This window comes from Bombus pascuorum, chromosome 10 (genome assembly GCF_905332965.1).
Source record: "Bombus pascuorum chromosome 10, iyBomPasc1.1, whole genome shotgun sequence".
In the NCBI taxonomy this organism is placed as follows: domain Eukaryota; kingdom Metazoa; phylum Arthropoda; class Insecta; order Hymenoptera; family Apidae; genus Bombus; species Bombus pascuorum.
Window position 1 is genome coordinate 14,221,311 of NC_083497.1, and position 27,530 is coordinate 14,248,840.

The window sequence follows — 27,530 nt, forward strand, 5'->3', positions numbered from 1 at the left end:
GATGCGATAAAAAGTTGTAGTTGATTAAGTTAAAGAAATAGGGGACGGTGTTAACTCGGATCAAGGCTAATTATCTTCAAGACGCTTTAGATACGTGGGCAGAGCTATTACCTACGTTATTATTAATTATGAAAGAAGCGATACAGTATATATGTTTGCATATATCGAAATTAGTTAATTTATCGTGAAACAGCCTTGTTCTATTAATCAAATATTCTGGCTGTTTATGGTAGAGTGCGTGACATGTCATTTAACACCTACCATGGAATATACGTATGTACACGCCCGACACGTTTAAATCAATTTTTGCATGCATCATTAACTAAATGATGATGCATTACTTCCATCCACCTCCCATACACTTTTTTTAATGACCTTCTATCCTATAGAAAATACGTCGATAAATATCCCCTAGCTAGCGCAAGAAACCATTTTAAGCGTAAGATGGAATTTCTAGCTGCGCGTTCCAAATTTTCATTTCTATTCGCGTTTAGCGATATTTCTTTTTCTCGGACCAGATGTATCTTGATTCTCGGTAATCGAACTTTGCCAACCATCGGTACCAAAAACGTTATAATCATACTCGAACTTTTCCAAACTTGCGAATTCTGAACTTATGAAACTCTCGAACTCTTGTTAAACTTTATTACGAACTTTAGCGAAACTTGGAGTGCTTGTAACTAACGCGAAGATCAGCCGAATGAAAGACAGAAATTAACAGAAGTGGTTCGTTACACGCTCTTCGAGTTTAAGATACAATGACCAACTTTACATCGATACGGTAAATTTTCTGTATATCTAATCACGAGACAGCTTCTCGAACGAAACGCTTACGTACTAGAACTTTTACATTCTTTCGCTCGGGTTAACCTTCGTTCCACTTAATTTCCTCGTAACATCCACTTACTCAAAGACCCATCGTTTCGTAGTTTTTCACTCGAGTCGACGATTCTAGCCACGCTTAAGATCATCCAACGTTCGTTCAAACAAATCGTCGTCCGAATGCTGCCGAGACCGATCGTTGAGTCGATTGAAATTTCATTTAAGCCGAGCAACAATAAGATGGAAACCGAAAGCGCCAATTAATACGGCTTCATCGATCTCTCTAGCGACAATGGTGCCAAGCTGGTACACAAAGATGCAAACAAGCATGTACACGAGGCAGAGCATGTACAGAGCGAGAGGGTGTTTGGCAAAAGACGTGAGAAACAGAGAGAGAGAGAGAGGAGGAGGAGGAGGAGGAGGAGAAACGTGCGAATCGCACGTTCAGAAGCTTCATTTGAATTGAAATCAAGAGAGCCTCGGCTTCTGGCAGGATATTCCGGCGACTGACTGCGACAAAGCGGCGAGATGCATCGATTTGCACTAATTATCGGCGCGGTAATTGCCGTGAACAAGATCGCGATTCATCGAGCCATTGCTGCTGGAGATCGAGCCGATCAATCGTTAAATCTGGCGTTAATGAAATGGAATAAACGTGCGTGGATGAAAGTACTCGACTGCATTGTGCCGTCGCAGAGGCTCTTCGCTTAAGAATCAAGAGTCCTAAGTCTCGCAAAGTCCTTTGAAGTTACGAGTGACGCTTAAGATAACGAATGTACTTAAAGAGAGGAGAATTGCGAAAATCGGATTACTTATGCCGTTTTATGCCGCGTACCATATTTGATGTTACATGATTCGTGCGAAAATTAAAAGGCGTCATTGTATCATATCACTACCAGAAAGAACCGATAAATTGTCAACGATAACCAAATAATTAATCACGATATTATTAATTTTCTGCCGCGACTATAAATTAAACGCGATACATATACCGCGCGATATTACATTTTTGTTATAATTAATACGAAATCCTACAAACGAAAAGATCGCGAACGTGCCACGGGCATTAATTCGGAAATGTTCGATTTGCGAAATCGTCGAGTCACAGCCGGTCTAATGGAATTCATTATGCACGGAGACTATTCTTATTGCATCCAGGCTAATAATGATTTATGGTAACACTCGGTATCCACAACGACCATCTGTTACCGGTGCGTTTCGCGGTGCACGACGCAAGATGTGCAATAAACTTCGCCGCGAAACTAAATTGCTGCCGTATTATGCGGCCGCGTTTCGATTTAATGACTGCCGTCTCGCAACGATTCGAAACAGCGAAAACAGCCAACGTTGCCCGAAATCTGTAACGCTCTGTTCGTTCGCCATTGAATCGCTCAACGTCCAGAACAATATCTATCGTGGATAGTGGATCGTGGTTCGACGATAATATCGTTATCTCCTATACTTTGTCGTTCGATAATCTTTTTTATCGTTTTATTTCAATTTGTCATCTTTTACTCGAGTTAGAAACGAAATTTGCGTTTGTAACGACCGTCGCGACATTTTGTAACTTTCGGAACGATCTGGAAACAATCAGGATATAAAACTAACTTAGTCGATCAATTGGTTCGCGACGGAGCGCGAAGCGAAGCGATGGTTACTCACCCCGTAATTTCCACGCGACGAGCACTTAACACGATTTTTTCTGCTGGATTCGATCGAACGTGGCGCGCATCTGTTCCCCAATCACGAACTGGGGCGGCACGGCCGATTTGGTAATCTCGAATCAATTATTATCGATCGGAGCGCTCGCAAATTCCCAGTCAGTATTGGCAAAGGGCACACCGGATTACCAGGGCAAACGACCGTAACGCGGTCAGCATAATCCAACTAAAAACGAATATGTATCGGCATCAGGTGGAAATTGTCGCGAAGCCGGACGTCAATTGCTCGTTGCTTGAGCGACGATCGTTTACAGTTACAGCAAGACAGAAACACGATTGTGCCGTTAGCCAGCTGCAACCCAGTCCTTCCACCACTGTATTTCGCTTTCGCGCAGTTTCATTTTCCTGTTGTCGCCCGATGCATTCGATTTCCACCAAAACCGAATCAATTTTACTATCGTTTGCGTTACTTTTTCGCGTTTCGCCAGATGTTTGGCCGAAGATTACGTGGCGCTCGGCGCTGCTAACTGTACACGGTCGAGAATAATTTGCAAAACGAATCGATGAAAATCAGTCGCACCGAAAATATCCTCTATCCGACCGATTCTCTCTCGTTGTTCCTTCTTTGGCTCGTTCCACGACCGTGAACTTCTTTTTAGCAATTTCACGACTTAATTCAGGAACGAAGTACGTACTAGAACGCAATTACGATTTGCTTCTGGACAAGCACCGAAATAGGCGATCGTGGTTGGCGATAATTCACCGGAAATCAACGAAACCTGCTCATCGATAATATGTCGTTGTATTATCGATAATGCGGCCACACCACTATGCCACGGTCGGTCGATACGTGTAGGCGGCCAATCAACAACTTACTTTTTCGGTAAAGACGCAAGCAGAGGCGTGGGCGCTTAATTGGATGATTGGGTCCGACGATATATCATCGATAAATTGGCGTAAACAGAATGAAAGATAAAAAAAGGAGAAAGAACGGAGGATCGTTCGGTTCTTCTCGGCATTGGATCTTATTGTTTCGAGTGGAGACTGGTTTGGTATACGAAACGCGAAAGGGAAGCAGCTTAAAAATTTATAACGCGTACGTTGGCTAGATGAAGGCTCGCGCCAAGGATTTAATTGAAATTGGATATCAACGCATATTGGATACAATGCAACATAGAAATTATGTTTTCTTAATTACCGAGACTGAACCTTTTGATTAATTGCCCGCGAAAGCCAGGCGCTTGTAGACGCGCGTACAGGAAGCAATCGTAAGTTGTCAGCATATAAACCTAAAAAATATAATAATTCGAATATACAACTTTAAGTCACATACAGTTAACGTAATCAACGTTTCATGGGATAATGTCGATTCGCAGTGGTGAAATTGTTCGTCGTGGAAACTCGTTTACATCGCATTGTTGATTTTGTTTGCTCGTGGCATGCATGCATCCAAGTCCGATCCGGAAAACATCAGAATGCGCATACATTTCGCGCTTCGCTTTTCGAAAAATGATCATCGAGTGAAAAGACCGAAATTCAACAGGCCGAGAGGGAAATATATCGATGGACTTCCCTCTCGCGAATAATTGAAATTCGGGAGACAATTTTTTTACAAATTCGACCATCATCGATCGATTTGCACGCGTGGATCTTGAAATTTCGAACTTTGAATATATAAACAGTCTCTTTTTTTATGTTTGACGCGATAACTAACGGAATAAAGCCTATAATATTCTTGTCAGCTTTCGTATTCAATTTTTCCATATCCTTTTAGTTCCCTGTTTTTCTCTTTGCCCGAGCGGAATTTCTTTCAGTTTTGTTTCCAACCTTGCGATCAACGATCGATATTCCAGCCCGATCGGAAAGTTCTGTCGTCGAGGGATAAAAGATAACGAGTACCCCAAGATCTTTCCTTTCCTTCCATTCGTTCGATCTTAAACGACACCTGTCTCGGAATGGAACCTTGCCACCTCGTTCCTATTGTTCCTTTCGGCAGAGAGTCGAGAATAATCGCGAAAGAGGGTCGAAGAACCATCCCTCGATTAGTCGTGATCCTCGAATCGACACGCAGCCATTAGCGGCGGCGATGAACGTTCCTTCGAATCGAGCGGTAAGAGTCGAGCATTCGTCATCGAAAAATAGTCGGCCAAGAGGGTGACGGCGATGACGAGCACGAGGGTGACAAACGTTCGTTTTTGACGACCGCGCGTCACAGATGAACGCAGCGTGACTGCCGCTTTGAAACGGGGATGAATCGTAATTGGACGGAAATGGAATTCGGATAGTGCAGTCCTCGCCACTGCGACGGAACGAGAGAGCGAGAAATATCTATACATATGTATATACACACACACACACACATATATATATACACACACGTTATATATATATATATAACGGAGATAGCGAAACAGAGAAACTAATAGACAGAGCGTGCTAGGCTGAGAAGTGACCAGAAAGAGAAGTAGATAGTCGACTGAGAGAGGGAGAGAACGATGGCACGTTAGGGGTTGGCGGCAGGGGGTGAAAAGGCCGACGCCACTGGCCTGTAACTCTATGCTTCTCTGAGCTCCGATCAATAGACGCGGTACAACATCGAACCGAACGCAGCTGGCTAAAATAGTCCGTACAAGTTGCACGCAGCAGCGGCCAGGCAGTTTTCAAAAAAGAAAAAAAATTCCTCTGTATAGTGTATACAGCTTGCGTTCGATAGGGAGTGGGGAGAGGAGCGGAGGGATGATAGAGACGAACGATTTTTCCTTCTCCACGAACACGCAAGAGGAACGGGGAATTAAGGGGTCGACGTTGAAGCAACTCGAATTTTGGCAACGATTTCTGGCCTGTGTTTAATTGGGTGAGCCTGTTAGTCTGGCTTTCCAAAAGTTCACGAAGGTCGAGTGTTTTAGAGGGACGGTAGGAGGTGACTTGCGCACCGACGAGAAGAAGCTGCAACCGGAATGAGCAACGCTATTACGAGGATTTAACTGTTACGCTCCGAGAGCGGATGAAAGGGGTGTCGAGAGTTTGGAAAAACAGAGGATGTCGAGCGATGTTGAGAGGAACGAACCGAAATCTAGCTGCAGGTGAAAAATTTCAGTTAAAGAGAAAAAATATTTTTGTAAATGGAGCGCGAATGAACTTGACAATCGTAAAACCGGTCAAAGGGTAGTAAAGTTATTTCGCGCTGCTAGTTTCTCGGAGTTATTTGAAGCGAAATAACGCATAATGGGCGGGTCTTTTTCCAACGAAACGGCTTCGTCGCAAATAGCCTTAGGCTGACAAGAATCGATCGGAAAGCAGTTTTAGTAAGTTATCTTCTAATTTCCTGCGCCTCGACTTATCATGTCGTCGATGGTGTTAAGCTAATCGTGTTGATAGCCTGCAGGCAACAAGTACGTCGTACCACTGTTGGGGTTAAGAATATTTATATAACGTTTATACCAATTTCCTATTTTCGCGTTAAAATCTCCCAATAAGTTTACTACGACCAAGCGTATAAAATAATGTTACTGTAATAAGCAAAACTTTATAACACGGAAAATAAGAGACGCGTGTCGAACTCTAACATTGATTAAATTATTAAACGACCTAACAATCAGCTCGGTCGAACAAACATCGAGTAGTTGATCGCGATTCGTCGCGAAATATCCCAATTGTAATCGTTAATCGTTAATTAGACCAAATATTGCTGTACACTGATTTGCAACGAGCCGAGGGCACGTGAGACAGGAAAATCTCAACGTACAGGAAATAGGGAAGTAACGAAGAAATTAATGTTCTCCCGGAACGCGTCGGAAGAACGGTGCCTCTTTTTTCCAACTGGTTGGCTTGGTGGGCGAAATTTGCCACGACACCGAGCGGATGCTTCTCCCCGATAAATAAATGCACGATCGGGAAAAACTACGACCGCGTTGGGACGTAATTCGATTCGAGAGTCGGACAGAACTCGATTGGCAGAAGTCCCTCTCTGGCGCGCGCGAGCACCCATATGGAATTACTACGGGGACGACGACGAAATTCGAACTGTCCTATCGCTTTGTCCATCAACGAAGACGAAGTAGACCAGAAAAATCTCCAATTCGCTCGGTCAGCGATTTCTGCGGATTGTTAAAAAATAGAGGAAAAATGAAATTGGATCGAATGGAGAAACGTTCATCGGTACGCGAGCCGCGTGATAAATTATAGAGAAACGAATCCTCGTTAGTTCGAAAGAAAGCCAATTTTAATTGAAACGGGAAAAGCGTATAAATTTATATTATACGTAAACACGAAGATTTTTATTGTATATGTTCGTTATCGTTAAAAATATATAACATCGGAATAAAATATCAAAGCGATGTTTTATCGCGTGACCACGAATGAGCGAAAGAAAGATTGTGCATCGCGTTAGAGCAACCATTCTGCATAGCTACAAAGCTAAAAGATATACGAGATATATTTCGTGGAAAATATACGTGACGTCACGTGAAACTTCTTGCTTAATCCGAGGCGATCGTTTTCATAACTCGATTCTCCTAAAAGATGGTAGGTCGGGGTTACGTTCAATAAGGGCAGAAACGGGGGTTTGGTTCGCGGGCTGTGTTAATCGCTTCCAAAATTAAGCCACGGGGAGAAAGACGATGTCTCGGAACGAGAGAGGAAAGATGATCCCATGGGTATCGAAACGGCTGAGACATTGGGAAAAGACAGAATCTTGGAAGAGCGAAAGGGAATCGGAGGACGAGGGGGAGACGGCGGTAGGAAGATTAAAAGCAACGAGAGGAGACGTGGGGATTGGAAATAGTTGAAAAATTCAGAATATGAACGGGACACGAACGTGAAAAGAGTAGAAACGAGAATGAGAAACTAAAGTAACGAAAAGGGAAGTCGAGATGATGTACTACGGTTGATACACATATATACAAGATCCCAAGTTTTGTAACAATTATGAAAATAAATAAAAATCATGGTTTATTTTCCTTTCGACTGTTTCTAGAAGATGACAGCCCTTTGTTACTTGCATCTCGTTTCTTTTCGATCTTTATTGGATTATTTTGTACAGTAGGACAAATATGAAAGGAGCAAAAGTAACGACAGCGAAAGGGCGGGGAAGAAATAAGAGAAAGCGAGGATGAGAGAAAACAATGAAATAAAGAAAAAGTATGATGGGAGAAAGGAATCAAAGAAGCGAATGGCGAGACGAGAAAAGGTAGGAAGAAATTAAAAGTAGACAAAAGTTTCGGAAGAGATGCGTAGAAGAAATATAAAAAAAGTGTAGCGAGTGGAAATGCAAAGTACGACGAGAGAGACTGAAATATAAATATGCGAAGTCTTCCGTGATTGAAGTAGAATTCGCGAATGAAATTTTGCTTGTCAACGGAGAATAAAATATAGGAATAGGAATCGGTCGGCTGTTTCGTAGCGAGCTATTCGAAGCTGACTCTCGAGAAAAAACGACGAAAGCAGAGGCGCGCGGGTCGAACAGGAAGCCAACGAAGGCAGGATTAATAGAACCGAGGGAGGAGGGTGGGAGAGAAACTCGGTGGTCGTCGGAGTGAAGAGAAGAGATCGCGACGAGAGGTTCTCGCCACGCCGAAGAGAATATAACTTAACGGCATAGTTGGCCACGCTGGCCGAGGATTAATTTAAATATTGACATGACCCTGCAGTCGGCCACGCTCGACGAAGCGTCGCTAAACGTTCGTTCAATTTGCGTGTCGCCCTTCGTCTCTCAAGCCACGATCGGCGTAAATCTACGTCGTGAAACGTTTCATAAACGGGACGGTTATGCTTCCACGGAGGTCACGAGCTTTCATCAGGGGCGATTACACCGAACAACGTAAAAGTTACGTAAGTGTTCGGTTTTTCGAGCGTTTCTACGCTCGACTTCCTGTATTCGACGCGAATTCCGGTCAGTGCGATGGAAACGGAGATTGGCGTTACGTGGAACGAACGTCGAGAGACTCGATGGAGTTGCAGGATGTTTATCGGTGTTGCGTTGCTGCCGCTGTTGTTTCGATGGTTTGGTAGGGAATCGAAAAGCGATATCGAACGGACGTGCAGCAATCGTTGATAACCCGAAGCGACGTTTGAAAATGTAGTAACGAAATGTAGTACCTATATACACCGCCGACTAAAACTTCCAAATTGCTATAATCATCGATCATAAAATTACATATACTGAAATCGAACGAATTTTTTATAGAAATTACGTGATAGTTTTTGGATTGCCAATTATAATAAAAAATTATAACCACCGATTAGAAAAGGAATATTATATGCAAAAAATGTTTTCCCACGACTGTTCTGCTTGAAACACGGGATTACTATCTTTAATCCTAAAAGTGATTCCGCCATCGTTCTTATGGTTAATATTTGTACTTCGTTTCCAACATGCTCCGGCACGTCCACGACATCAAAATTATCCGTGCAATAAAATAATATCGATTATAACGTTGATCTTTGGTCGAAAAAAATAATTTAAAAAGATAGAAAAAGAAGAGGTATTCTGCTTGCAGTCTTTTAAGAAAATTTATCACGATCACGCGAATGAAAGATTTCGTTTAATTTCCTACGTCATTATGCACGGTTTCGCCCCGACAATGGATTTTCTTATTACCGTTCGACATTATGCATTTTAAAGGTGCGCCGAGACCGGTGCACGTGATCGCCCACTAAATATAATGCGTCCGATCGAGAGCGAACACGAAGGGGAGATCGTATTAAAATAGCCGGTGATTAACGACATCATTCCTACGAGCAAGAAAGTGAAAAAGAAAGGGTGGAAGGAGAATGGAAAACGACCGGAGGAACGTTAGCGACGAAACGAACGAAAGATAGAATGCGAAATCGATTGCGCCCGCTGAAATAAGAATATTTAAGGAAACGTCGAACCGAACGTTCTATGATTAATTCGTCGAATTTCTTAGGATTCTTCAAGATCTGCCGGAATATTACCTCGGACTTGGTCTGTGATAGAAGAACATCGTAGAAAAATACTTATCTAATACTTTTAAGATATTTCGTAGGCTGTAAAAATGTTATAATTACAGCAATACGAACACGAACGAAAACAATCGCTGGAAAGAAGCAGAAGAGAACCGAATTGTCCTTATCCCGTGGTTAGCCTCGTCCTTTTAGAAAATAGAATCCCTGTATTGGACGATGCAAGTGCTCGTCTGAAATAACCGATCGTCGAAGCGTGAATTTTTGCGTATTGTCAAGCGATGAAAAGGGAACGAATTTCGATCACGAAAGTAGCTGCAATTTCGATATTGCCGAAGCTCTCACCGATCTATCGGACTATGACGACGTTCATAAAAAAGTTGCATTATTATTCGATTTTTTGCAACGTTTTTTCTCTCTGTAGATACCTCGAATACCAAATTTCATCGAGTAATTTTCATAGTAGAAAAAATAATATCCCGGAAAGCTCTTAATTTTCTATTCAAAACTGTTTTCCTCGAAATTACAACTCCGACTGCTTATTGCGTTTAATCAAAAAAGAAAAGAAAAAAAGAGGAAGAAAAAAGGAAGAGACGCTATGAGCTGGAAACGGAATGTTGCAAAATGGACTAGCGTAGAAACTAGTTAGAGGGTAAAGAGTGGTAAGACGATGGTCGAGGCGCAAGTATGTAAAAAGGGAGAGTTTGCATTAGAAAAAATTAGACTGCCGAGAGGAAAATGAAAAGGACAGAGGCAGGATTGGAGAGCGGACGCAGGTTGGAAAAAGAGAAATTCTCCGGGGTGTCGTGACGGATGAACGTGTTGTACCAACCGCCGGTTCATTGTGAATTCATCGAGGATTTTCCAAGTGATTTCCTCGGTTATGTCCGAGGGTTATGGCCGACCCTCGGCAAGCAACCGTGTCGTCACGAGGGGAGAACAAGGCAGACATTGCCAATTTAATATTTGATCGCCTTTTTCTCTCTGTTCCTTCGTTTTACGTCTTCTTTTAATGTTACGTTTCTGTCTCTATTTTATAGTAAACGCATTGTGATGTCCGAGTAAATGGATCGTCGAAAGCACAACGTTCGACGTTTAGCAATTGTCAGGGACCTAACTTTTTAAATATTTTGATAAAAGATACCCCGGCAGGAGAACTTTTTCTGAAAATTTTCATCGAATAAGCGACCCGAAACTTTTACGCTTAAGTATATTTTTTTCGCAGAGAGTCGTCCTGAACTTTTTTCATTATTTTTCTATGGTGAATTAAGCATCGAAACACCTGCCGTACACGAGGAATAATAATCGCGTACATCGATGAACGTCGACACGCCTATACCGTTCGTTGTAATTCGTCGATAAATCCAGCGGTGGTTGTCCCAGGACCATTTCAAGCCCAATGCCCGGATCTTAACCGTATCGTAATATTCCAGGGATGCCTTCAAAACATTCCCCGTTCGCCGTTCGAATACCGGTCGTATTTCGGTCTGACAGTAAAATTCCGAATTGCCGCGCGGCAGATTAGCCTCGGTTAGTTGTACGTTTATGATTAGTCGGATTCATAGATTCCCCGGTTCGGTGAGTATAACAGTCGACGGCAATCTGTATGGTAATACGGCTACCGGTTTTGGGCGGGTTCCGCGACACCGTTCCGTGTACCTATGGAACTCCAATCAGAGACTTCCCATAATCCGGAGGTTCGTGGTAATGCAAGACCACTGAGAGAGAATGCTCGTCCGAAGATTGCCCCATTCTACTTTCACGTTTCTTATTTTTCTTCCGAATAACCCGTGTAATCGAATGCCGCGTTATTTTCTTTTTAGCCTTTATACTTATTTCTAACGAGCTTTCGACTTAAAAAGGGTCTTGATAAAATAGTAAATTTACTTACGTGTCGTACCTCGCTCGCGTCTATTTATTTCGTTGGTACTAAATGTATCGACAAGTATCACGTTTATCTCGTCTTTTGCGCGTAATTTTGCACCAATACGATCTTCGTTGTCAAGAAAACCCACTGGAAGCGGTCTCTCCATCCGTTAACAAATGGTCCTTCGTTAATAATCGAAATTTGCAGGTCGCGCTAACGTTTCATTAAAATTTTATCATGCGCTCGGAATCGCATATTCCGCGTAGCTTAAAAATGGATAATTATTTGCCAAGTGTTTTCGGTGAAACGATAACGACTGCTCGACTTCCGATGGCACCGTTGAAAATTCCGGGCCCGACCGTTTCGCCGCACTCCTCTCTACCGTTTTAATTAACGTTCATTCAGAAACGCGACCAAATTAATTATTTACACGCACCCGTCGGGCTAATTATTTAATGCGAGAATAGTACGTCGCGACAGTTCCGCGTTGTATTTATAAAAGTATGGCGGAGCCGATTGTTGCTGCGCTCGGAGCGCGCCACTTGAAATATCGGGTTTGCAGTGTTGCGGAATCGTACGATCTCATTAGTTCGTGATATGTATCATAAATACGATTTTCGAGCCTCTGCTGCTATGGGAGAATCGACGTATAAATTCGCTGGTCGATTTACATTTCAATATCTTATTTAATTTTAACGACGAATTTGAACGTTTCAAGCGGAACACCGTTACGTTAAGGTATGGAACGATTACAGTCGACGCAATATTTTCCAATTTCGCCAATTACACGACAACATAACTCACGGTCATTGAAATCGGCGAGACGTGCCCTTTTCCGTGTAATCAGCCCAATTTCTCCTATCGCATCGAGCAATCGAAGTGGTAAATGACATAGGCGTGGATAAAATAAAACAAAGAAGGGAATCGTCTAGCGAGAAGAAGGGACGACTTGGTAAAAGGACATCCGTGAGAGAATTCAGACCGTCTCGTTGGAGATTGTTCTTCCGCAAGCACGAGGCGCAACCAGCAGTCCGCTGGCCAATTAAAGGGAAACGAACCGCGATACGCCGGGAATACCGGGCATCTGTTTTCGAATTCCGTGATCGTACGCAAAAGAGGAAGCCCTTCCGGAGCCAGTAACGAAAGGATATCGTGGTCAGACCTCCCTCGTGGCGCGTGTTTAAATTCCTAGGTCGCAAGACGTCTTTTTACCTGGTCGATGCTCCGAGGCGAACAGGAAAAAAGGAACCATTAGCCCGCGCAATTATCCTCGGACGGACAAGGCTAGAGTTACGCCAGCTAATAGCGCCGCTTCCTGGCACTCCCTCGGGAGACACGGGTGAACAGGGCAGAAAACAGAGAGGGAAGCCTGCCAAGGAGAACAGAGAAGGAACGCGAAAGGGTGGCCGAAAGGACGAGACGATGGAATTTAACGAGACAAGAACCGCGGCAAGGGAAGAAAGGGTTTTTGCGTGATAGAAGGCGAGGAAGAATGCACGAACCGAGACAGACAGACAGACAGACAGACAGACAGATAGGCAGAGAGAAAGAGAGAGCAGAACGGAACAAATTTGACGTGATAGGAAGAAGACAGAGAAGAAGAAAGTGGAAACATGAAAAGGAGGATGATCGAGATAAGAGGGGAGATATTCGACGAGATAGAACGGTAGAACATGAAATAATGAGTTTGAAAAGAAAAGTAAATGGCGTGAAAATATAGAATGAGCAGCGAACGTATAGGGAAGACGTAGCAAAATAAAAAAGACCATGAGAGAACTATGAAGTTACACGAAAGAAACAAGAGAGGGAAAAAGTTTGCTACGAGACATAAGAAAACTTTATATACCGAAGAAATAAAGAAGAATGAGAAGGAAAAGAAGAAAGGAGAGGTAAATCCGAATTTTTAAGTGTAAGCGGACGGAGTTTTGAAGAAACGTGAAATTTAGAACGCGAAACAAGTTGAAAACGTATAGAGTTATATCATCATCGTAGACGTACTTGTTTAATACAGATAATACATATTGTGTGATATATGTAACAACACGTGCAATAAAATTATTACTATAAGAGTAGATACGAAAAGGCGATAACGAAGGAAAGGGCTTGCGAGGCCAGACAAACGAAATATAACAAAATATACGAGAAAACTGTCGCGATACGAGCATGCGAGAGAACAGGGCGGGATAATAAATGAGAAAGAGACACGACGTAATAAAAGGAAGAAAAAGAAAGGAGGAGAATGGAAAAAAGGAAGCGAGAGAGTCTATGCGAGGGTAGAGTAGGGGTCGATTGAGAATAGGGAGAAAAGGGAAATTTAAAAAGAGAAAAAATAAAACTCGGATAGGGGAAAAGAGAAGAAGAGTAACTCGATCCGACAGATAGAGGGAAGACGAACGACGAGATATCTCGCATTATCGATACCGACGTTGCTACGATCGAAAGGATCCTCGGTAGAATCGTGAATTTCAAATCGTGTTCAAACAAAAGATCCTTTAAATTAAACTTCTCGATGTTTCTTCCGTAGCGGACGCATACGCAGGTCTACGCTGCGCCAAGAAATTTAATAGCCAGAATGGAAATTATTTTAGAAGAGGAACTTTTCCATCCAAGAGAATATATTCGTGCTCGTGATTGGTAGATCTGCAGAATTTCCTCGATATTTTGGAATCGAAGAAAAGCATAATTCTGTAAAAACCGATCATCGTATATACCTTTTAATTTAAATATTACGTAGAATTTATTATTACTTTTCTTCCTTAAGCATTTCTATCCGTCTATTATACTATTTTAGTACGAGCAAACGTCGTGTTCGAATAAAATAGGAATTATTTTACAGTTTCTCCCAGTATACTTAGCTGTATATCGTGTAATGGATTCGTGTGGCAATCACGTCATCGAAGCTCATTGATTATATGTCAATAACGAACAGCGGCGATGGTAGACGGTATAATAGAGTTTATGAATACGTATCAGAGGCGAGTTACGTGCAAATAAATTTTATAACTTTGTTCGATATCCCTCGAACAGGAACTTGCACGAACCTTTCGATGTAAGAAGGATTTTAATTTATTTAATAACTAAAGTTTCCACATCGAAATTTCCTTCGTTTCTATGGGTTTACAGCTTTTTGCGAAATTGTAACGTATCTCACGGAAATATTACGGACAAGGTATAGCTTACAAAATGGCAGTAACAAACGCTAAGAACCCTTTTGGCGGTGAACGTATCTATAAATCGATCGAGTCATAAAAATTTCTACACGCAAGTTGCTCTATACGCTCTAACGAGGTTTACATAAATTCTGCGCAAAGTTTTTCTTGCGATTACGAAACTCTATTTCTTGTGCAATCTCTGAAATCAATGTCTGGATGATATTTGATAGGTCACGATAAGGTAAAAGAGGGAGGATGATTTAGCGTGGCTAGCTTTCCCGATCCTTTTTACAAGATTAAAGTGTTCTGATGGAGCGACCAAAAGGTTAAATATCGCATACCTCATGCGATTCGAGGAACCACTTTCGATTAACCGACCGTAATTTATTCGGAATCCTATTTCCGGTTATTTCGAAGCCAACGAAATAATTCGTTCCTTTGCTTCGGTGGTTCTCCATACGCGTTATTCATCGGGTTCGACTATCCTAACAATATGGCGATAGCTAAATATATTAAGCTAAAGATTCATCTAGAGAGGGAGAATAATTGCTCCGATATGGAATATGCGCGAGTACTACGATATTAAGAAAAATATATTATAAAATATTTCTCGAGGATAGCAAATCTTTCCCTCGAATCGATTCTCTATCTCGTAGATTCGACACGACGATAATGCTGAGAGCACACTCGGTGACTTTTTTAACAAGAAATGTATAATAATAAAATGAAACGTTTCGACACGTACGTGGAGACATCGGGGTTCGTGGTCGATCTCGGTGCATAAATGCGCCTATAGAGAATCGTAATTCCTGGCGACATGGTGCGGCGCGGTGCGGCGAAGCGATGGATCCCATGGTGGCTCGTGTCATCGATGGTGCGTGTCACGAATGCCAACTGCGTTGAGGACGCTCGTCTATCCATATCCTTCGTGGGCATGTAGCGTGTAACGAGCGGTCCTCGCCCACGTTATTGTCCACGATCAAGGGGCAAACTTGCTCCAAGTGGCCGCCGACCACCGGAAATGTATCGTCGACTGGCCGCCTTCCGCTGGTCACGACTCGTCGCACATTCCTTCCGTTCTTCCTTCCTTCCACCTGGCCCCTGACAACCTGTCAAGGTTAAAGCCCAAAAGGATCAACTTATTTGACGTTTTGATTCTCTCCCGGACATAATAGCTGTAATTGGATGCGACTGGATGTGTCGTGATTGGATAATTTTATAATCAGTATCGTAATTAATACAACGTCGAGTTAACTTGTTTTCGTTATCAAAGCGTTTCAATTTATGCAAGAAGCGAGTAATCGAAAATTCCATTTATTAAAGCCGACGAAGGACAAAGAGACGATAAAACGAATTTAACGAAGTCGGAGATCTCATTTTCGTGCACGCTCGCGCCAGTAATTACATAGTACGATGATAGATTGATAAATAAGTAGTCACGTCTGTTCTTGGGAAAATGTGGTCTTTGCAATTAAACATTATTCGCGGCTCGTCTCGTTTCTCGCCAGGAGAATACTGGTAAAGTATAATACACGAGAAAGGTCGTATATTGCTTTGTCAACTTCCGATACTCAAAGGAAAATATCTTACAATTTCGTTTAAATTTTTCTTATCGATATGTAAGTATGTACTGTAAGGTATGAAAAAGTAGGCGGAGACGTATCTTCGACGCTCCTTCCGCATACGTATCCTTTTTACTTATGCGCCTACTTCTTGCAATACCTCTCACAATGATGGATAATGCGCATTAATTATGTTACTCATTCAATGATAATATTACACGTTACACGCGTAGCTGTAACAATACGCAATTATTCTAATTCGAATGCGTTATGAAGGGTGATTTTCCATCATATTCCGATGATTTCGGCGCCTGTTAGCACTCCATTGTTCGGTTCGCGATGTTAACAAAATTATACATCCTGAATAACAACGATTGTCCAGATCTGGCAGACACGATTGAATACGATGATCCATGAATTACGAGAAACGAATCGATCGACGTTTATTAACCGTTTTTTGTAACAAACGTGTAACAAAGTTTTCGAACAAAAATTTCTGTCAGTTCGCGCAACTCTTTTGCGATAGTTCGTTTCAAAGCTCTATTCAGGTGGAGCTCTATTTACGGACTCGTGCTACTGATCGTTTCACAAAGCCAGGTAACTCGCTAAATAATATTTTTAATTTTCTAGTATCTTATTCCGTTTCAACAAGCGCAGGGGAATTAGACGAATTACTTATAACTCGCTCGCGTTATTTAATCGCTTGTGCACTAATCGTGATAAATAATTTCATTCGCTTGATTCGTATCGCGTACGGATTTCGAAATATCAATAATTTATTTCATTTGCATAATATTAATTATATAATATCCGATCAGAGAATAATAACCGACATCTTTCCTTGACAAATTGTACAATTAATATCAGATTGGTTGAAAGAAATCGAATAAATCGTTGTTATTCGAAAACTTTATAACATAAATGTAGAAATTATAAAATCATAAATTTATTTCTCTCTCCGATAACAATTTTTTGGGTAACACCATAGCCCGTAATATAGATCTTTAACGAATATGTTGGTAGAATTCCAGAATTCGCTTCGTTATCATTTTACCACAAAAATTATAGCTTTTAGAGAGGCGATAATTTCCAAATATCGGCCTATATATCACGTCAAAATTGGTACAGAAGGTTCCCAATGTAACCGCGGTAATAAATTTGATTAATTTTGCAACTGGGAACAATTACTTTACAACGTATGTATAGCTCGTAGTGATTACATATAATTATCGTTTGATAGCTTATTACGGTTAGAAATAGATCAATCCACGAATTTATCACGTTCCATTAATTATAATATTTTCGATAAAAAGATATACATATGTACGTATGACACAGTTATCGTTTTATTTGCATCAATGTTTGAGGAGCTTGTAGCAGATCGCAAGAGAATAATTTATTACAAACTTCTGTCAATCGATGAAATACTAAGTTCGGACAGGTATTGCTCCTGGTATACTTGTTTGTGTTAATGGTCGATAAAATTAGCAACTCGTTTTATAAACCAACGCAACGTTAGATATTTAGTAGGTTGGAACATTCAACCCTAACATCTCCACCTCGTTCGCTGGATGCAACATATGGATATAGCATTGGATATATCCAGGCATTAGTTGGCTTCTGTTCCCTTTTGGTTCTATTAATCGTCGATATCGTTATTCGAAACAAATAGTAAAATAAAAAAGGTGCTCGTACGTTCATCGATAAAAATGCTGGCAGTTGTATAATTGCAAACCAGCCACCGTGATATTTTCCCCAAATTCACAGCAATTTTTCCATTGTTTGCTAATTGCAGCGTGTTTTGGTAGCAGGAATTTATCGATTGCAGTGGGAAATACACGCGGGAATAGACGTATCGAAAAAATTTCAGCGTAGCTTGCTAATGAAGATTCGCCGAAAAATATTCACATCGATGACCCAGTGTAGCTGATGCGGGAAAAGATATTCGACCGTCTACAGAAGATTAGCGTGTAATATCACTAGCGAAAAATTATTTTCGATATAGAGTCTCTTTCTTTAATATAACGTGTTTAATACGGAGTACTCGTTGAAAATTCGTAGACGAGATCTTAAGGTGCGATAATAAGTATACGTATACAAAAATATATATATATAATTGGAAAAAGTACAAGTACAAAAAGGACACCTGCCAAAGATCGCAAAGACGAGACGCTACAAGCTCCGATCTCTTTTCACTCTCTATTTATCCAACAATTAGAAAACTTTAATCATCCATCAGCCAATCAACGTAAACGTTGCTAATTTCCATCCGACTATTAACTACAGCATGCGACCCATCGAGTTAGCAACAACCAATACACAGACTCAATCCCTGGCAGGACAATGTTCTAATCCATCGTCCGAGTGAATATCGGGCTTTACGTAATAATCGATCTCCACGATTATATTCGCATTAGATTGCGCAACATGGGGCGTCGATTAGGCGAGCGACCCTCACGTGGTCGCTCAATCGATTTTCATCTTTTTTCCTCTGTTTTTCTTTTTTTTTTTTTCAGTCGGCACACGGGCCACTCCTTTGGTCGGTTGGCTTTGTTGCCTTGATCGGCATTATTGTTGCGCGGAGTTTAAGGCTGTTCGAGGCCATTGACAGATGAAACAATTAAACGGCGTATCGGCTAATTAGTCCGAGCTGGTTGGTGTGCACGCTGTAAACACGTGATCCACGTGACTCGACCCCGCAGCAATCGAGGAATAAAGGATGCACATTGGGGCGCGTGCACGCGTATTGACGCTGGCAAATGAACATTGTAAGCGGTTGGTAACGAGCCGCGTAATCTCGTTGACGACCACTTTGGAATTTCCAAGGGAACATTGGCCGCTTCGTTGTTCTTTCGGTGTTTTCAGCAGTTTCGGATTAATTGGAATCGTTTGTTTCTCTTTTGTTACCATGTTTTCTATTATAATAATGGCAGAATGTGGCTTTTTTCCCCTATAACCGCGTATTGCGTCGACGTGACTCGTTATTTCGAATGGTTAGCTTTTACTTGTATTTCGAGTGAAATTTATCTAAGTTTGGCAAATATACGACCGGCGATATACGATTGGCAAATATACAATCGGTACATGTACCGACCCATGGATAAGTCTGTCATAAAATATCGCTGCCAAGCCCCACGCAACCATTCGATTAGCTTCGAAAGTCCGATGAAAGACTATGTTAGTCCTGCATGCCGTGAGTTTAAAAAATAACCGGTGCATGCATCGAACGAGCTTTCATATCTTGGTAATGTTACGCGTCGTATTCTCCTAATACGAAATCCTAAATTTCGAGTAAAAATTCCCGCGGATCCCGAGAAATTCATCTTCGAAGATATATACGCGGGAGGAAGCGCGTCAGCTAAGATGTATCTCTCCTCTATACGGGTGCTAGGCACGATACGGATACGTTAGAATATACGTAAATGGTACATTGAAATAGGTATATTTGTACATTTAGACGTAATCCGTTCCAGGCCACGGTCTAAAGTAAAATATTACGGTTAAAATTTCCATATGCGAGAACGAAAATATGTTCCCATAAGCACAAACATTCAAACCTATCAGCGATGTCGTGGCTACGTCAAAAGCTCTCGGGGAAAAATCTAGAATATATATATATATATATAGGATACACAACTACCTACAAGACTTCGAAATTCAATTTCTTTGAGAACGAAGACTCCGTACGAAGACACCTTTTCCAAGCATTTTTCCTCTATCTCCGCGGGTAGAGTCACCTGGTGCCCCGTGGAGTAGAGTCACATAGGGGTACCCTCTCGTGAAGCGGTACACGTCGCTAGGTCGCCACATCCAATATTCGTGCTATCGCGACGGGATAGGCGCACAGCCGGCCGACACGCATATCCCGATGGATGAACGGGAAGCACGATATTACGCGAACGCTGTGCTGGATAACCGTGCGACGCGATAAAGCCCCAACCTGGGAGGGTCCTGCCGTTTCGAGGAAACGATGCCAGGGGGATCGAAGAGTGGCCGACACGGCAATAAACAATTACTTAAGGCAGTGTTACGCGCGCGGCACACCCACGCATTAGCCCAAGTAGAATGCCGCACCCATCCGTGATCGTGGCCCGTGGGCTTGGTTCCTCCATTAGTATACAGCATACACATTGATGCGGGTGAACACGGTAATACCAGGGAATAACTATGTACACTACCGTTCAAAAGTATCCGGACACTATTTTTCGTTGAATTTATTAGATCGGCGACTATGAAATCGTTTGCTCCGATCGAATCTTAACCGCGCGTTCTTACTTTCCAGCGAATAATCTGCCAACTACCTGTACCTCTTTCGTACGAAGCGAAGACTATTTTTAAAAATACGCGATTCATCCTACTTCCAAACAACGTGCTAATTTTACGAGCGACACGAATATTTCGCCAACAAATTATTCAACATACTTCACGCTCGAAGAACATCGCCGTTGTTCGACCAAGTTCCGCGATAAACTTATAATTTAAGCGCATTACTCCGGACCGCGACGAAACGACCTCGTAAACGAGCGGTGTTTAAACAATTCGACGGAAAGGCATTACCAAAGGAACGAAACAAGCTGGCGTTCGTGTAAGTATGACCGGACACACCGGAACGATCAATCATAGTTTTCAAACAACGAGTCTCGCGGAAACGAAAACTCGTAACGGTGGAGCCTTCGCTGTTGGAGAAAGAGAGAAAGGAAAGAGAGTGGCAGGTTTGGTGGGACGATGCGCGTAAAAGTAATTGAACCAACAGGAACTTTGTTTCCGTAAAGAAAAACGTCCGAGAACCAGGTTGCTAGCCGCGTTTTATCGATCTTACATCCTTTTCAGGTCATATCGAACGGCTGATTACCGGATATTAGGAGTTACGTCATAATCAAGTTCGAAATCTCACCGATGGATAGACCGAGAAACAAAGTTTCGATGATAGAACGAAGTTTCGATTGGTTTTTATCGGTACATGTGCTTCCATCGGTGCTTCTGCCTTTGTTCTCGTATCGCCGATGAATTCGTTAACCCCCTGAACACGGCGTTTGCCTTTGCTATATTTCACGTTCCTATTGTATTACTCCGGCAAATTAATTTTTGTACTTGGACAGAATTTTTAATAGCACGCGAATATTTGGATTATAAGACGCCCGTGATTTAATAGAACTAATAGGATTAACGTTGGAAAATTTATTGTGTAATTTCTATAATGCATCGATGGATGCATTATGGAATAGCTTCATCGATTTATACGAGCTCTATAGCAGTCGTATCATAATTTAACACTATTTGATCAATTATTCAATTCGATTATAACATGCTAACAAATTTCATTATGTACGAGCCTGTATAACTGGCTAATTATTCAACGCAAAATGATTAAATTTACGTATCTTTAAAATTAACGTATATGCTAATCGTTGCCGATATTCTTTAAAAATATTCGATGCTACTATATTACGTAGTTGGTAAAATACAAATGTAAATATGCAAGAACGTACAAAGATGTGCACAAAGAGAAAAATAAATTGGTACGTGTAAATGAACGGTCGTGTGAAACGTATCAGTGATACAGGTCAATGATAATTCGAGCCAACTTCTATCGCTTGTTTCAAACTCTAGTCCAGGATTCGAATAACGATTTAAAGTTACTATTTCAAACAATTAATTATGCTGTATTTAAGTTTCAGACTCGATCGTAAGTCGTAATACGGATTATAATAAAGAACAGAACTAATTACGAATAAACAGCGTAACGATATCGGATTTCTTTTCCCTTGCTCGGAACCGTAGCAGTAACAATGTCAATATCATTCGATTACGAATGGCAGCGGAACATTTCCAAGACAAACCTAAGGTGTGGTAATCATTGGAGTTTCCGCGACTTTAATGACCGTAGTTAGGGCCATACCAAGGCAATTTACCGTGGATGCAAACGCATATACGTGACTCATAGTCATTCCTTCTAATGTAACTAACTCCCATCGCGAGAGTGGCTAAAGGTTTCGGTCTGTTTGGACCTTCCGTCGTTAGCTTCGAAAATGAATTGAACTATAACGCGGCTTTAATGTTCGATCGTTCATAATCGTTTCCCCTTAATGACGCTGCTAATGAAATAAATTGGTTCGAGAAACTACAAAATAGTAGTTCTAGTCGATTTTAAGGAAGAAACGAAACTCGGAACGTACCGAAACCTAAACGTACGAACGTTTCCGTATCTTGGTTGTTTAAATATTATTCGCACGATCGCTCGTCGAACACTTTATTTCGCTTCGTTTGCGTTCAACGTTATCGAACGTGCTGAAAGAAATTACACCAAAAATTCTTCACGGCGTATTTACAACGCGTTCATAACGATATTCCTTGAGAATACTCGGCGAGTTTGCGAGACACGGGGAATTCCAGCGGACGACTTTTTAAATTTCGCGTTCTCCCGGTAACAGGAAATTTTCTACGTGCCACCGGCCGGTCCGTATGGCGCAGGAATTAAGATTTATGTCAGATTCTTGTCAGCGCAGCTGTGAGCTGCGATCTGTCGCAAGAAAATGCTACGTACATCCTGCCTGCATTTTGCCACGCATCGTTATTATATTTAAAAAAGAAACGGCTACGGATAGAAGTTTCCATTTTTCCTCTTATTATACGTATAGTATTTCATGTATGTTTCACTTTTGTTTCTTTGGAATAAAATTTACGCTTCGAATTTGAACTTTTTTAAATTCCCAGAGTGGGACTTGTAAAGCATCTTGGATGAAAATCTTCGAATCAAAGTCTGGAGGATTTTCTTCGGGTTTGATAGAACGACGTTAATCTTTCCTGATATAAAGGGAAGTTTGTAATTGATAAAAGAAGCGACAGATGGTGCAATTAATCCGGGAAATTGAATTAGTTTTGTCCGCAGATGGCAGCGTGGAAATACGGTTGTAATTTGAACGATCGATGTTTTATATATCCATAAAGTAATGGAATTAGAATTTTATCCTCTGCTTAAAGTTGTTAACATTCTCGTCGACGAATTTCTTACGAAGAATCGATTAAAATTTTTTTAAATATCTCCTCAGAAATAGCAAACTCGTCCTTTATCTCGTCGGTTGTATACGATACTGGCAAGAAAATTCAGCCGAATCTTTACATCGCTGGAATCAACGACGTTTAATAACTCTTCCTGAATAGGATACTCGTTCGTTCGTAGAACGATAGAGCAGACTATCGTTAGTTTCCTGCTCTTCCAGGTGGATCTCGAAATCGACGGCGAGGCTGACAAATAGCCTAATTAATCGACCGAATTTAATTAACTTCGTACACCCATGTGCACCGACACCGACACACCGTTCCAACTTATGATTCGGGTTCACGCAACTTGGCATGCTGCATCCCTCTCTCCCTCTCTCCTTCTCTCTCGCACACCGTTTCAATCGTTCGATTCGCTGTCTCGCTCGAGCTTCGATTCGTTTCGAGCCCCCAGGCCATCGAGTCCAGCCCAATTTCGTCCTAATGAAAATTGACTTTCGGGAATTCGTGCGACGAGTCCCAGTTTTGACACCTCCATCGTTGTTCGGGCTTTTTTTCCATTTTCCAGAACCACGGCTCGAATTTTCGATCGAAATTGAGATCGACACTCGGGAGAGCGAACGGAGAGAGTAGAATTTTTTCTGCCACGGAACTTGTTAACGGTTAGTCCGTTAATTGTTAACATTTCGGGAATTATATACATCTATATCTCTCCTTTACATAAATATTTATGACGTTGTTACATTTTATGTTTCAGGTTTGTACATGGCAGCGCGAAACAGAATCACCACTGGAGTATTTAAATCGGTGAGTGACATCCGTTAAAAATATATTTAGGCGATAATCTTACTACGCATTCGCAGATGATCGATTGTGATAATTGGTGAATTTATCGCGTAAATTAATTCAATGAGGAAGTAACTCGCAAAGTATCCATCGTATTATTCGATATATTCTTCTATCAAAATTATACTTTTTCTTTATCCGCAATTTCCGTGAAAGCAAATTTAAACGAGTTGCGCGAGATAAACGCAGATAATTTCGCCCGTGATATGATAAATCTGCTTATAGAAACATCCGTGCTCAGCAGAAATACAGTTTCCTTATTAAAATTAATAGAAGAATGCAAGTGTTTGCGTTCTCAGCTATTTCCTCGCGCGCTGGCATTCGCTAGTTCTTAGCATTTAAATGCACTGTTGAAGTGATCGCCACTTCTAACAAAACTCTACGTCTGGTCTTTGGTTTTCTCAAGCGCTGAGGTCATCGATAGCGCACAGACGAAAGAATGCGTCAATGACAGATCATAAGCGGTACGCGTGCGACGTCGGTTTCGGGGGTTCTTTTAGTCTCAGGGTAACATTGCTAGCGTGAGGATCTGGATCAGCTTACATTGTATTCCACACTTTGAACTTTAATATTCACAATATATACATATACTTACAATACCTTACTACTTACCCACGCGTTTCTTTAATTCCACATACACTTTCAACTTTTTCAGATCTTTTACGTACTTATACTATACTCCTTAGCCCTAACTATCGATAGCTGCTTTTCTGCGTGATCGAAATCATCTTATACGGCCTCTGATTTCAATAATGCAATTTCAACGCGCAAACCGTAGACGAAACAACACTGCTGCGAATTCTACTTTCTTTAGACTTCGATCCCCTTCCGCAGGTCCATGCGTAATAGCTGCGGTGACCGAATCGATATTCCTCGAACAACTTCTCATGCCAATGGTCGCTAGCCGCGTTACGCTCAATCGGCGCATAACGACAGCTGTGCTGCGTTTTCGTCTTGGGAACCTGTGGGGCCGCTATTAACGACGAGATTATGGTGCGTAGTGCGTAGGGCTCGCAAGGTGCAACCAGGGCCTTGCCATCTGCTCGTGCACGTGGCCCTGGCACGTGCCACCAGCTGATAATAGCGCCTTCGATCCCGTCGCCGCCGCTCCGCGACGACACGAGCACTCGTGCTACGTGCCCAACATTTCAAACGGTGGCTGTTTAGGCGATAACGAAATTTTCGGCCCGCACGTATGCTGCTCGATTATATCGAATATCGTGCAAACCGCCTTGGTTAAACGATTTAATTTTACCACGTCCTTTTTCCTCTTTTCGAAGGGACATTGGGGACACTATCGCGAGGAATCGTTTCGGGGAAGTTCGAAGCAGCGAAAGAAATATCATCAACCGCAAATACCTATACCTATACCTGTATGGAATAGCATTGTGAAATAAGATAAAAAAACTACAAACGTATCGCGTGATTCATCAAATTTCCCCGCTGTTCGATTTTATCAAGAATAAATTCGTCTTGCATATTTGTCTCCGGCATGCGATGGTCTTTTCAAATTTTAACATTTTATCCTCAACTATTCGCTCCACGAGCGATAAGCGTCAAGCGAGAGATTCGATAGATTTAGATTACGACCAAATTCATATGGTACGTGGTTAGGCAACGAAGCGGTAGCTGCTAATCGTTTGTCTGAAAAAGAGCAGTACCAAATCGGAAACGAACGACAAGGTTTTCTCGCATAAAGTTTCGCGTACGAGAAAGTTGATCGAGTATTACCGACGATCTATGCGATCTGTTGCGAACTTTTTTCGAAGAATTAAAATACGCGATTCTTTGGTTAAATTGCGAGACTTATCGATCGTGCTTACGGATGAAAAAAATCAAAATAACGGACAGAAGGAACACGGTGTTTCTCGGTCCCAGGAGGGGCACGACGATGAACGTCACGCAAATCGTCCGTAGGAAAAGGCAGAAACGGCGTCGACCCCGTAAAATGAAATTCATCGCTTAACCCCGTGGAGTCTTCTCTGCTGTATGACGGCGGGGCCGAAGGGTGTGCTAAGGTTACTTTGCGCTTTCTACGTTTCATTCCCCTGGCTTAGCATACGTGTAAGGTCGTGGAAGCTCGGTTACCCTGAGTTACGGCCGCATAATCCAGCTCCCCGTGGCATTTCCCTTGCATCCATCCGCGCTTCCCCTTCAATTCATCTCGGGCCCATCCCCGTGCAACTTTAACGTCACGAGGTCATCGTAAAACGTATCGCTATTCCGCCGAAGGCTGAGCTGCGACGCGGATCCAGTCGCACCGCCTCTTACCCGTAATTTTTACACGTAATTTTCAGTCTCGGGTCGTTAATAGAGGCTTGCACCACGAAAAATTAAAGGAAGTCCGTGTAGGAAAAGGAATAGCGCGAGGCTTCGTTTTATTCGTTCGTTGGTTTCGTATCTTTTTCTCTTTCGTTCTTTCGCTACGACAGGCGTCGTTACCTCGTTTCGTTTCTTTCCAAAGCGACACGATAGTCGCTTCTCGAGTCCAGCCTATCCTTCTTTGTATCTGTTAATCGGTTGCTAAACTCCGCTCGTCCTGCAACGACGCGCGGAGAAGAACGAAACCTTGCGAGCACCGTGTTCCGAGTCCACCGGAATTTCTTGTAACCAGGCAATTATCGCATTCGTCGACGCGTGGTCCGTTTTGACGCGCATTCGAGCAGGGGTGGTAGGAAATTTCTGGCGAACAACAGCTGTCGGGTCACCTGTTCAAACAGCCGTATTTCGCGGCACTGTAAAATCGCCTCGTGCCATGGTGAGGCCAGGTGAGGGCCGCGTTGCGGGCATCGAGTGGCGTTCGATATTATCGGAAAGTCCCAGTCAGCGTGACGAACGTCCTAGGAAATTTCCACGCTCCTTTCTCCCTACCGCTAAGTCGAATTTACGATCCGTATACTGTACAGGACATTACAGAAAAAGGACGCGAGGTCGTACGAGCTTAGGGAATTCATCGAGGAGATAAAAAGCGTCTAATCAACGTATATCCTAAACTCCACCTTTTCGATATCGTAGTCAATTTCGTGTTCGCCAAGTTTAGAAATTTTATTTTACTAGTTTCTTGTTAAAGCATCGTCTCTTTGGCCATTTGTTCTTTTCCGTAAGATAACGAAACATTAGACGAAACGAAATATCCGGCTATACATTGTTCCGACTTCTGATACGATAGAAGGGCGTTCCACTTAAAAACATGGTAATTGACTTTGAAATTATGCTTGACCTACTATTCCCCATATGCGAGCCTCATTCGCCATATGTTCAAGTTCAAGCACTGCCACTTAAACTACGCTTACGTTCGAAGGCACGTCCATTTACAAAAATAAAACGCCTGCGTGTTTATTCGCGTTAATTCAACTCGCTACGGTACAGACTATATTGTACGCATAGTTTCGAGAAGCACAATACATAATCTCTGACCGAAATAACACACTTTACGGACACAGGGTATGTAACAGCAAGATTATTATCGGATATTTATGCGGAGAAGTCAGAGGGCACCGTTGTGCCATAATCTCGACGTGTTTAAATTTGCTACAAGCGCACGTTTAGCTAGATAAATATCCCCAAAAATACGATTACTAACGATTTTATCAAGCGCGTTCCGTTTCGTTCCATTCCGTTCTTCGAAATACGTACGTAACTATGAAAGTCGAATCAATCGGATCGATCGCATCGATATCGAGAAATAAATTGCGTC

The 27,530-nt window shown here is 42.1% G+C and overlaps 1 protein-coding gene and 1 long non-coding RNA gene across 2 annotated transcripts in view; one reads left to right on the top strand and one right to left on the bottom strand.

Moving 5' to 3' along the window:
• LOC132911118 (uncharacterized) overlaps window positions 1–27,530 on the top strand; it is a 164,288-nt gene that overhangs the window by 40,067 nt on the left and 96,691 nt on the right. The window contains exon 4 of the long non-coding RNA XR_009658910.1: window positions 23,745–23,794. This is a non-coding gene — a long non-coding RNA (uncharacterized LOC132911118). The remainder of the gene's footprint in view (window positions 1–23,744; window positions 23,795–27,530) is intronic.
• The window catches only part of LOC132911100 (uncharacterized), a 131,018-nt gene that overhangs the window by 4,783 nt on the left and 98,705 nt on the right, over window positions 1–27,530 (bottom strand). Inside the window, exon 2 of the mRNA XM_060967501.1 lies at window positions 15,172–15,535. Within this exon, the coding sequence (XP_060823484.1) occupies window positions 15,172–15,362 (191 nt within the window). The 5' untranslated portion in view covers window positions 15,363–15,535. The remainder of the gene's footprint in view (window positions 1–15,171; window positions 15,536–27,530) is intronic.